The following is a 12,135-nucleotide window of genomic DNA, read 5'->3' on the forward strand; positions in this document are numbered from 1 at the left end:
TTTGAACACGGTGATGACGACTTTATATATTTTAAAAATTTTAAAAGAACTCAACGAATACCTATAGTAATTTATTCCGATTTCGAATGCTATTTAAAACCCTCATTAATCAATCAAGACATTAAAATTAAAACAGTGATAACTCAAAAACATAAACCAATGAGCTATGCATTTTACGTGAAAATAGATTATAACATTATACCTAAACATTTAATAATAAAATATAAAATTCCTACGAAACTTCCCTCGTAGCACAAGATGTCCTTAAGGATTACATACGGAGTCCTCATCGGGAGAGTAAGGACTCCCCATGGATTCCCATGACTGTCCCTACAGTCTTTGAATGCTTGCCACGAGGATACCAATTCAGGAGTCCTCCATGGGATATCTGTTGGATTCCTGGGGAGTCCTTCGTGGGATAGCTGTAGGACTCCTACAAAGGATGCATAAAGGAATCCTTTAAAGGGAGCACATAATAGCAATATTGAAATTGTAATTTGTGTTTTGTGCATTAATTGTGATACAACGTAAAATACTATACTAAATAGTAAATACCTACAACATTATGACACTACCTACTTTTTTATCAACTCTATAATGTATTGTAATGTATTAACATTAAATTAAATATTTTTAGTTTGAAGAACAATATTAAATTAAAACAATTAAAAATATATATTTGTTAAGACTTAAATTGTTTAATATACAATGAATAAACAATTATATTAAAACAATTTTGTTTTTACACCAATTTTTTTTTTAATCTCTCTTTTGAGTGGCGTAAGTAGCTTGTTACTTGTATATTTATTGCATCTGGAGTGGTGGATGGAAATTTTTTTTGAACAGTATCTGTAAAATATAATAATATGTATAAATATTTGATGTTAATAAACTATAATACAATCACATTCACATGATATATTATTAAGACTTCAATTTAATTATAAGTAGGGCTAGGGACTTCATGCCCTATAAAACCTTAAAATATGCATGCATTTATGCACTTAAAAATGATCATATATGCTCTTAAAATATGCTCTTAAAATTTTTTAATTTTCGAAAAAAACATTAAAATATTACAATCTTATATAGTTATATATTATTAATTATTATTTTGATCATATATGCTCTTAAAATATGCTCTTAAAATTTTTCAATTNAAAAAAAACAAACATTTCAAATATAAATGCATATTTAATATTTTTATAAATCTTACCCAAATGAATTGCATTGTGTCACTAAAATTTTTCTTATATTTTCAAAAGTGAATGAGCGGCGATTGTTCGCCAATAAATTTTTGTATCTCGAAAACGAACGCTCGACATCAACAGAAGTAACTGGGGCGAATTTATAGTACTTTAAGTCGTTTACATTTAAGTCTTCAAGATTTTCCAAAGAATTGTCTATGCCTTCTAAAATATTTGAAATTTGTTCAATAATTTCTTATCCTTTATTTTTTGATAGTACATTTTCTAATTTTTTGTAAATAGCTTTTCCTTTTTCTCCTTGCGGACTTTGCAGTTTTTCTTTAACAATTTTGACGATGGAAATAGACTCAGAAAGCATCATGTTTTGTTTTTCCAAACGTGTAATATAAGTTGAAAGAAAACTATAGTTTGAAGAAATAAATGCTAAGTTTGCTTTCAAATTTGGGTTGTTAAAAATATCTTTAGCTTTCTTGATGCTGCTTGCGTCATTTTCATCTAACTTGTTTATTATATTTTTTATGACTTCATAATTTTCACAATAATAATTAGCTGCATCCAACCATGTTCCCCAACGAGTTAAAATGGGCTGTGGTGGCATTGGGATGTCAGGAGCTTCATTTTTAAATATACGAGATCGAGTTGGTGCTTTCAAAAAGACTTTTTTTACACTAGATATAAGTTGGTCAACTATGTTAAAATATGAACGTACTTCTTCGGCCACACGATGAAATCCATGTACTATACATGTAACATGAATCATCTTTGAGTAAAGTGCTTGAATTGCTTTTCCCGATTTCACCATATACGGCGCAGCGTCAGACAAAAATAACAAAACGTTATCATGATGTACGCCTTGTGGCCATAATAAATTCATAGATTTATCAAAAAGTTTAAAAATAGTTTGATGGTTTGCCTTTTCTAATTCTTCTGTATTTAACAAAAAAATCTCACCTGGTCCGTCAGTACGTAAAACTCCTATAATAACATTGGCTACGAAGCGGCCTTCGACGTCGGTCGTCTCGTAAATAGATACCCATATTTTGTTATTTGATACGCGATTTCGTATTTTTTTAATAAAATATGTGAAATATGCACTTAAAATATAAATATAACAAAATATGCTCTTATAGGGAAAAAACAGCTGAATATGCAAAATATGCAAAATAAAAATGATTGCTTTAAACTCCTAGTACAATGAAACAAATTTCTATATCACTTGGCTATGTTTAGAATGATTATTCACAAATATGCAAACTCCTATAAGTCCCTAGCCCTAAATTTATAAGTTATAACACTTATACAAAAACCTGGTGGTATAAAAACTAATGAAATTCTACTCATTCTAGTAACCAGTAGGCATGATACATTTATACAGAAATGCAAGATTCATCATTTAAAATATGTTAAATTTGATTTAGTTTTCAACTCTAAAAATAACTCTTAAATAATTGGGATTTAAAAGTTAGTGGTACCTGATGACTGATATTACTGAAAATATATTGTAAATTAAATAGAGTACCTAGTATAGTAATTCTGTGAAATTATCTATGCTGCACTAATTGATCCCGTGTTTCAAAAAAACCACATGATTTTTGTAAAAAAAATTAAGTTGGTAATTCTTTTCAACTTTTAACAAAAACATATGTATATATATTTTAAATTAATAAGTGTTTAATTTTACAATAAATAAAAAAAAAACAGAATTTGATTGTCTACACACAGATGATATATCAATAATAGTAAATCCTTGTGGGACACCCTATACAACATTGTTTAAATTATAAAAATTATGGTATAAATTATATAACTACTGACTAGATTAAATATTACAACCAACATTACTTGCCTAAAATACATTGATATAGGTATAGTTTGACAAAGCCAATTTTCTTTTTATCTGTGTTATTTCTTTTTTTTCCAGTGAAATTAATTTCGCAGCCCAACTCATCAGTTATAGAGTGTTCCAAAATTCTTCTCAATAGTACCGTGTAATCTTGCCCGCCGTAATTATTGTATTGAGAACACTGTAGGTACATAAAATAAAAATCATGTTATATAATATTATTAGAAGCAATCAAACTTTTATAATATTGTCATAAGAGCTTGCAATTAAACTTATAAATAAAATCACTAAATCTTACTAGGTTTCGAACAAAAGTTTTATCTTTCAACTCATTTTCTAGTTCTTTTAATTGATTTTCATTAGCACATGGCAATAACTTTTTGTACTTTGAAGAAAAAGTTGAGTCTTCTTCTTGGTGGTTTATCATTGTTGCTCTGCTCTCGAGAAGTTCATCAAGTTTGCTAATTATGTTAGCTTGGCCACGCAAAAGTGCTTGAAAATATTCTGAAGAGTGAAAATCAAAGCACAATTAATATTAATTGAAACAATACATTAATTTATTTATAAATTATTAAATTAAATTAACCATAATTTAAAAAAATACTAATTTTAGATGTACATACTAGTGTTTTGATCAATGTGTTTAGTTGAAGTCCCTTTATGATGGATATTTGAACAATTTGTGATTCATGTAATAAATTATAAAAACAATAATACATTTGGGTTATTAAAATAAAATTTAAGTCTTATAATTTTACCAGTTGCTCCACCACTGAGAATGTTATATTGAGTTGATGAAGGAAGTTTTTTAAATACTGGTGATTGATGAAACATTTCAGGACTTACACCTAATTGACAATAAAGTAATGGTATTAAAATTAAATGTAACAATTTTACATCAATTATTATAATTTACTCTGTTGGTCATTATTAACCTCCTTGTCTGAAGCTACAGCATTTTTATATGGACTAACAATGTAATTACTAATCCTTGGTCCTAACACAAAACATTAAAATATTAATTATCACTACCAGGTATAATCTAAATCATAGGAAAAAAGTATTCATAAATATAAATTTACCAAAGTTGTTATCATTTATTGCATCAAAATAATTTGGAGAGCTTGATGAGTGTCTGCCATGAGTTAGAGGAGAATATTGGGTGAATATAAGATCTGAATATAAAATAAAATAATAAAATAAGTTTTAAAGAATTTATGTGTTAAATATGTGTTACCTTGACTATTATCATCATCTTTTAGTAATCCAGTTGGAGATTTAGCTTTTTGATTGAAAATCAGTTCTGTATCTAGAATTATACAATGCAAAAATTAAAATAAATGTCTAAAAAACGTGTGTTAACTTTTACCTTGACTATCATCATCTTTTAGTAATCCAGTTGGAGATTTAGCTTTTTTATTGAAAATCAGTTCAGCATCTAGAATTATACAATACAAAAATTAAAATAAATGTCTAAAAAACGTGTGTTAACATTTACCTTGACTATCATCATCTTTTAGTAATTCAGTTGGAGATTTAGCTTTTTGACTGTAAATCAGTTCTGTATCTAGAATAATATAATGCAAAAATTAAAGTGTCTAAAAAACGTGTATTACAATTTACCTTGACTATCATCATCATCTGTTAGTAATCTAGTCTGAGATTTAGTTTTTTGATAGACAAACAGTTCTGAATCTAGAAAAATATAATTTATGAAGTACAATTAATACCTATATGTTAGGGAAACTTACAAGTTATTAAAGCTATTACAATGACTAAAATTATTTTCATTTAAGAATTTAGTTTGTGATTCATATTTTTGAGATTCAGAAGTAAATTTAATGGGTATAAAATCTGAACCTATTATAATTCATAAAAATAATTATTTTATCTAAATAAATAACTCATCCAATATTTGAATTTACCGAAACAATCAACATTTTTCTTAAATAATTTCTTTTTTGATTTCACTTCTGTAGAGCAACTCTGATCAAAAGAAGATACTGAAAAACATAGTTATTTAATTAAAATAATGTAAATTAAACTGTATAATAATAATAATACATAATACATCAAACAAAATTATGTATAATTTACAAATAATTGTAGTCAAAAAGTTTAAAAAAAAAACTTGCCTTCATTAGAAGTTATTTCAGGAAACAATTTTCTTTTATGATCTAGGCAATAAAAATTGTTATTACTTTATATATATATATATATATAACAAATAAACAACACTAAATAAAATATACTTAATTATTTATAAAAAGTTATTTCATTTAATGAAATAACTGAATTTTGTGGTTTTGTTTTTTCATGGCATATAGGATAAGGTGGTATATTTGTAGGAGATGACAATAATTGTTTTATTTTTGGTCTTCCCACTATAAATTAAAAATATTGTTAAAAAAAAAAAAAAAATGAAGTAAACATTGAACAAAATTGAATAATCATTCACAACTGATCAAATGTCTTGACAAATATATCACATACCTAGCCTATTATGAGGTGAACCATATTTTTCTTTTGTTTTTTTAGCTCTGATTTTCCGTGTTTTTTTTTGAGTATTTTCTGCATCTGATGTTGTAATGGAAGACAAATTGTACCGTACAATTTGATTCAGTTTCTCTAGTCCTCTCTCATAAGTAACTACAAATTAAAATAACCAAAGACATTAAACTAAACTATAAAAACATACAATTATAATATCATAATAAAAATGATTAAAAGTTTAAACTATCAGCTGTACCTACATTAATAAAGGTTATTTTTATGGAACAAATGCTCTTAACCAGCTAATGCAAACTTTTTTTTGGAACTTACATTAATTATATTAACTGTTTAAGAACAATGGTGCAATCAGAATTTGTTAATTTGACTTAATTTTGAAGTTTTTGAAATTTGCGATTTTGTGTTTTTTAACGTATACCCATCAATGTAATACCTAATTGAAGTAGGTATGAGAAGTAACATAAGTATGTTGCTAACATCTAAAGGCCACAACATTGAAACTAAGTCTGACCAACAAATTCTGATTGTACCATTGTTAAATAATAAATAGTTTAAAATACCTACCTAGATGTTCCAAAAAAAAAAAAAAAATCAAAAATTTTACATAGGATGGTTAAGTACATTTCAGCAATTTTTATTAATTTAAACAAAAATAGCATAATTACTTAATTCTTATTCTAGCATTATAGTATAAATATTATGTTATTAATTATATTAGTAACCAGTAGGTATTAATATTTAATAGTACCTATTACTTATCAGTATAAATTTAAATTTTACATACCACTTGATCCTAAAATTTTTATAACATCAACAATATCCCATGTAGATTGAGGATCGATCATATGACGGACAGCTAACTTCATTTGCTTTTCCTTCTCAATATGGTTAGGATATTTACACTTTAATTCACCATTAACTCTTCCTACCCACTTTCTTGGCAAAAGTTGAATACCATCACTGAATTCGGCAATGAAATAAATTCTAGGATGTGCAATTACATTATTCAATTATTGTCTTATTATTATTTGAAATTAAAATCAAGATTAATCGAGTACAACTGAATGCAGACTATAGCTATCACTAGCGGGTAGGTCAACAGACTATAATGACTACTTACCTTGTTTTATCAAACAACTCCATAATGGTCCGTTGAAAATTTGAAATGTCAAATGCCAATTTAATTATTATATTTAAATATAAGTTATAGGTAACTAATAAGCACCTGCCACCTATAATAAAACGTTATAAAATTACAATTTAAATTAACACTTGTTCATTAAACGGTGCGTCATTCACTCACAATATGCGACTATGGCACTATACGTCTATACTATGCGTATGCCGTATGCGAGAATATTATGCAAGAACTATTTCAAGAAAAGATAAAATATTATATTTGGTAAAACCATGGAAAGAATGGAATTATAAGCTTCCTACCATGATATATTTATTATATCATGCTTCCTAACTAAAAATATCATTGACCGGTATATAAATCACGAACTAAGATATACCAGCTATCTAGTATATCTTAGTTGGTGATATAAATATTATTAGTAAACACAAGCCAATGATATCGATCTATTAATAACCATGAATACTAAAATAACACAACAGCTGTTCTTGATAAAGGTATATTGATAATTATATAATATATAGTAATAAATGAAACGTGAAACCTTACTGGCCCATGATACTATGATAGTTTGATAAAGCATTCAATTTATCCGGTTGAAATTTGAAATAATTAGTGATTGTCGATTGTCGAAACTCGAATGTCGGTTGAACGAAGATTAATTATTGTTACGTATTTCATAGTAGATATTTCCAATTTTTTTATCGATAATTTACAATAATATTCAATAGATAATTAATGTTTGATAGGTACTTAATACTTATAGGATACTCTGTAAACTGTTTGGCAATTGTCAATTTGTATTTAAAATTTTAAGTTTATAATATAATTTTAATATATATAGGTATTATATTATAAACAAATTTGAATTATTGTTTGTTTTGAAGTTCATACCTATTTGATTTAAAAATTAAAAACTAAAATGTAAGTGCCTAAGTACTAAGTACAGATCGACGTTCTATTTCCATGTTTCTTAATATTGCATGACCATTTAAAAATAAATATATTTATAACATGTAATAATAATGTATAATAAGTCTTCTGCTTACATCCTAGGCCAAAAAAACCATTATCATTAATGACATCTGGCCATCGACGAAGATTGATTCGAAATCAATTAAATTACAATATCGCCCAGATTGAAGTAATTATCTTGATTATTAAAAATGTTAATAGTAGGTATAATTTTTTAAGTAGGTTAGTTTAGATGTAATTTAAAATAATTTTTTGGTATTATAAACCTTTAATATATTTTAATATAACCAGAAATGTATAGTATTTCAACATATTTAAATTAATATGGAATAAAAAGTATAGTTTTTTTTTATATAAATTAATTTTATTTCCATTTTTTTTCTTATATCCAATTACTGCATACAATGCTAAGATCGTATCTAATATCTTCAAAATAATGTAATGAACATAGATAACTTTGAGAAGGTTCAGTTTTCCTTTTTCATTTAACATTTTTAAGGATGATAGATTGAAAAGCTGAGATAGACATTGGAAATCATGTATCTAACTAATAACTATATAGCTGCTACCAATTATTAATTTATCTTGGACTTTTGTTATTTGTTTCAATTTTATTGTATAGTACTTGTAATTTTAAGTAATTTATTAATACACCTTTTTTATTACTGATGCTCATGTTTTAAGAAAAGTCCAAATGATACTTTTACTGAACAACACCAACTGTTTATTGAAAATGATGTCATTCATGAAGAAGTTCCGTTTTCTTTAGAGAAAGAAATAAATCAATCCAGGGAAATTAATTATACACGTGTATGTTATTATATTTCTCTTGTTTATATGTTTGAGCATATGCTTACTTGTGAGTAAAAATTATTTTTCTTTTATATATAATATGTAGGAATTAGATCAGTTTTATAATGATGCCGGAATTGAAATTGTACGACCATCTTCATCTCAACTTGCTATATTATCACCAAGTAAGAATACTTTTTGTTGTAATTTAATTTAAGTTCATTCATAATACATTTAATATATATTATAATTAAGTTTATCAAGGTCTATTATCATTGGTATAAACATTTTAATAACTCAAGAACTTTACTACTCATGAACATTTTGATTTAGATTAATAAAAAAATAAAATGTTCAAAACAGTCATCCGCTATAATATAATTTACAGTAAAATGTAAGGTTAGGTTACCTAGTACGATATATATATACATATATGTATATTGTATATATATTTAGATATTTTGGTTTTATACGTCATGTTTAATAATTTTTTTCTTTTAATTTTGACAGTAGAAATTAAATTTACTTTTAAATTTTACCTGTATATATTTTTTTTCACTTTCAGATGAATCTTTATGTTACACATCAGATATTGAACCCCAAAACGTGTCAAATATTTTCAAATTACATCTAGCATCCTGGGCTACCAAAGAAAATATTACTTTAAAAGCTATGGATGGTTTGCTGAAAATACTCAAAAGACATGGTGGTCATGATTATCTTCCTTCATCGTCGCGAACATTGTTAAAAACTCCCAGAACTACTTACATTAAATCAGTTGGAGCACAAGGTAGTTATTGGCACTATGGACTGGAATTAGGATTATTTACTTTTTTAGAGAAGTCTAAAAGTTATCATTTAGAAAATGAATCAATCAACTTAATGTTCAACATCGATGGCTTACCATTAAGTCATTCATCATACAATGAAATCTGGCCAATTTTAGGTTCAATTTTCAAAGTGAACTACGTATTTGTCATTGGCATATATCATAGTCAAGTCAAAAAGCCTACAGATATTTATGCTTACTTAGAAGATTTTATTAAAGAAGTTAATAACCTAATTCTAAATGGGTTTACATGTGAGGAAAAGAATTTGGCGGTCAGAGTACATTGTTTTTGTGCTGATGTTCCTGCTAAAGCATCTATGCTTTGTATAAAAGGACATAGTGGTTATAACAGTTGTACTAAATGCAATGTTAGAGGTTATCATAAAGAGAGACGCACATGCTTTCCAGTCATCATTGGTGAAAAACGCACAGACCAAAGTTTTAAAGAACATATTGATTATGAATACCACTCAAAAGATCAGAACGGAATATTAATACAAAGTCCTTTGGAAAACATAATTGGTTTTGGAATGGTTACAAATGTTCCTTTGGACTACCAACATCTTTTATGCTTGGGCATAGTTAAAAAATTTATAAGTATATGGTGGGCTGGGGACTTGCGCCATCGTGTTCCATTGAGGTTTAGAAAACTCGTATCCTTCAAGTTGCTTGGAATCAGAAACAATACTCCTCAAGAGTTTCAAAGAAAACCTAGGTCTCTCAAATATTATATGCAGTTTAAAGCGACAGAGTTTAGGCAAATTTTGTTATACACAGGTGTCTTTGTTTTAAAACGTTGTCTTTCTAATGAAAAGTACAATAATTTCTTAACATTACATGTTGCCATTACCATACTTTCTTCCCCATTTTTGATTACTTTTCATCTGGAATACGCTAGGAAACTAATTCATCACTTTCTGACTACATTTAAATTTATATATGGGAGCCATATGATAAGCCATAATTTTCATAGCTTACTACATTTAAGTGATGATGCAGAAAAATTTGGAATATTGGACAATTTCAGTTGCTTTAAATTTGAAAATTTTATGATGCAAACTAAAAAATTAGTCCGGAATTTTAATCGGCCTCTACAGCAAATTGCAAGAAGAATAGAAGAAGTTACCAAAAATGCAACACTTGACTTTGAATATATTACATCATGTGACAAAATAATATACAGTGGTGATAATATAAATGGACCTGTACTATCCGGTTGTGAGCCACCAGCTTATAAAAAATTAAGATTTCATAATTTTATCATTATCGCAGGGGATATAAGAAACAATTGCTGTAGTGTCAACGAAGGAAAGACTATTGTTAGAGTAGAAAATATTTTGATGTACAATAATTGTCATGTGATTATAGGCTATGAATATACAGCTCAACAAAACCTTTATTCTATCCCTGGTTTAGAATCATCAATTCTTAATATTTATGAAGTAGGATCACTTAGTGTGATTCTGAAAATGTGGCCCGTTGAAGATATTAAATGCAAATTTTATGCATATGAAACGATGAGTTCAGATGGTTCTTGGGCAGTATTTCCTATTTTACATACATGGGAAAATGAAAAACCTCTTATGTAATTTAAATTTATAAGAACTATTGATATTTACTATTTTAAATTTTGTAAACAGCATTTATTTTATCAAGAAATAAATTAAATCTGTAAATTAAAATTTCACTATTCCTACCTAAATGTATTGTTTATAAAATATAATATGTAATATAATATGGTTTCACATAAAACAAAACAGATATTGTTGTAAAAGTAATTTATTTTAGAAATATTCTAAACTGCTCTTATCATTAAAAATTATGATTTACTATTATTGAAAAGGTATATTTTTATTTTTATTAATTTATAAACTAATGGTTGGACCAATTGTATGTTTATAAACATAAAATTTTTTGAATTTAGCACTTGTTTTTAAATAAATGGATGTATATAAATTATAATATTATATATCAGTCTTGGTAAGATGATTTCTTTGTAAAAAAAAACTGACAAAAATAATTTCAAGTGGCCATTTTTACCAATTTCTATCAAATACAATAAATTATTATAGAATATTTGATGCGGTTGCCTTATAATCTCGATGTATCTAATAAAAATAGAAAAATGTTCGTTGGTAAGAGCATCAATCGAGGATGTGAAGACAGATTAGGCTTTTTTTTTTTGTTTAAATATTCGTAATTTTCAGAATGAAGTTTATATGGAAAGAAAATTTGAAAATTCGGGAAAAACTGAAAGGTGTTTTCGATGGGATTTTTCTATAGTTTTTTTTTGTTTTTAGATGGTTCCAAATGTAATATAATAATGGTATAAATTAGTATTTTACGATTCAAGGAAGGTTTAGATGATAGATAAAATCATTGAATAACAGCTATTCAAATCATCACTGCTTCTTTATTTAAGCTAGCAGCAATTATTTAAAATTAATTGTTTAAGTTTTGAACATCATTATGCACAGAATATTAAATAACGATTTTAACAAAGTTTGAACTATTATAAAAGTTGAAATTTTTTACTGACAACAAAGTGCACGGGATCAGCAACTACATTATAATATATTATTTTCATACGTAAATACTTAATATTAATGTCCAATTAATTGCTTTTTCAGGGGTTCTTTAAGAACTTGAAGAGGACTCCTATCGGTATCCTATTACCATTGGTGAAGGAGTCCTTAGTGGGACATAAATAGGACTCTATTGGACTCCTGGTTATGTGTCATTTGTTAGCTTATCTATACTCTAGACAGGGACATTCATGGGACTAAAGAGGACTCCTTGCAGTATCCTTTTTATTACCCGTTTTGGAGTCCTGAACAGG

The 12,135-nt window shown here is 26.8% G+C and overlaps 2 protein-coding genes across 5 annotated transcripts; one reads left to right on the plus strand and one right to left on the minus strand.

Moving 5' to 3' along the window:
• Nucleotides 1-702: 702 nt before the first annotated feature.
• On the minus strand, nt 703-7,482 carry LOC111027018. Of its 4 annotated transcripts, XM_022305220.1 has the most exons (17): nt 6,683-7,479; nt 6,347-6,546; nt 5,545-5,700; nt 5,343-5,435; nt 5,187-5,228; nt 4,977-5,054; nt 4,675-4,746; nt 4,550-4,618; nt 4,421-4,489; nt 4,289-4,360; nt 4,134-4,226; nt 3,968-4,048; nt 3,810-3,899; nt 3,675-3,707; nt 3,350-3,555; nt 3,055-3,232; nt 703-849 (listed from the first exon to the last, which is right to left on the minus strand). In XM_022305220.1, exons 1-17 carry the CDS (start codon nt 6,703-6,705, stop codon nt 743-745), a joined length of 1,662 nt encoding a protein of 553 aa, XP_022160912.1. In that variant the 5' UTR covers nt 6,706-7,479; the 3' UTR covers nt 703-742. The 4 variants fall into 4 exon arrangements, with proteins under 4 accessions (XP_022160912.1, XP_022160913.1, XP_022160914.1 ...); XM_022305221.1 differs by lacking the exon at nt 4,421-4,489; XM_022305222.1 differs by lacking the exons at nt 4,421-4,489; nt 4,550-4,618.
• A 163-nt stretch (nt 7,483-7,645) lies between these two features.
• LOC111027020 lies at nt 7,646-10,941 on the plus strand. Its single transcript, XM_022305224.1, has 4 exons — nt 7,646-7,844; nt 8,360-8,485; nt 8,574-8,652; nt 9,033-10,941. The coding sequence occupies exons 1-4, from the start codon at nt 7,779-7,781 to the stop codon at nt 10,883-10,885; spliced, it is 2,124 nt and encodes a 707-aa protein (XP_022160916.1). The 5' UTR covers nt 7,646-7,778; the 3' UTR covers nt 10,886-10,941.
• Nucleotides 10,942-12,135: the final 1,194 nt, after the last annotated feature.

Source organism: Myzus persicae, unplaced genomic scaffold (genome assembly GCF_001856785.1).
Source record: "Myzus persicae strain clone G006 unplaced genomic scaffold, MPER_G0061.0, whole genome shotgun sequence".
In the NCBI taxonomy this organism is placed as follows: Eukaryota; Metazoa; Arthropoda; class Insecta; order Hemiptera; family Aphididae; genus Myzus; species Myzus persicae.

Bases quoted from the DNA above. Each gene is read 5' to 3' on its own strand.
- LOC111027018 (XM_022305220.1), bottom strand. From the start codon at position 6,705: ATGGAGTTGTTTGATAAAACAAG. The intron at 4,747-4,976 runs GTAAATTCAAAT...ATATTTTTCTAG, and splicing joins GAAAAATGTTGATTGTTTCG to ATTCAGAACTGTTTGTCTAT. The intron at 3,233-3,349 runs GTAAGATTTAGT...ATGTACCTACAG, and splicing joins AAACTTTTGTTCGAAACCTA to TGTTCTCAATACAATAATTA.
- LOC111027020 (XM_022305224.1), top strand. From the start codon at position 7,779: ATGACATCTGGCCATCGACGAAGATTGATTCGAAATCAATTAAATTAC. The intron at 7,845-8,359 runs GTAATTATCTTG...TCATGTTTTAAG, and splicing joins ACAATATCGCCCAGATTGAA to AAAAGTCCAAATGATACTTT. The intron at 8,486-8,573 runs GTATGTTATTAT...TATAATATGTAG, and splicing joins GGGAAATTAATTATACACGT to GAATTAGATCAGTTTTATAA.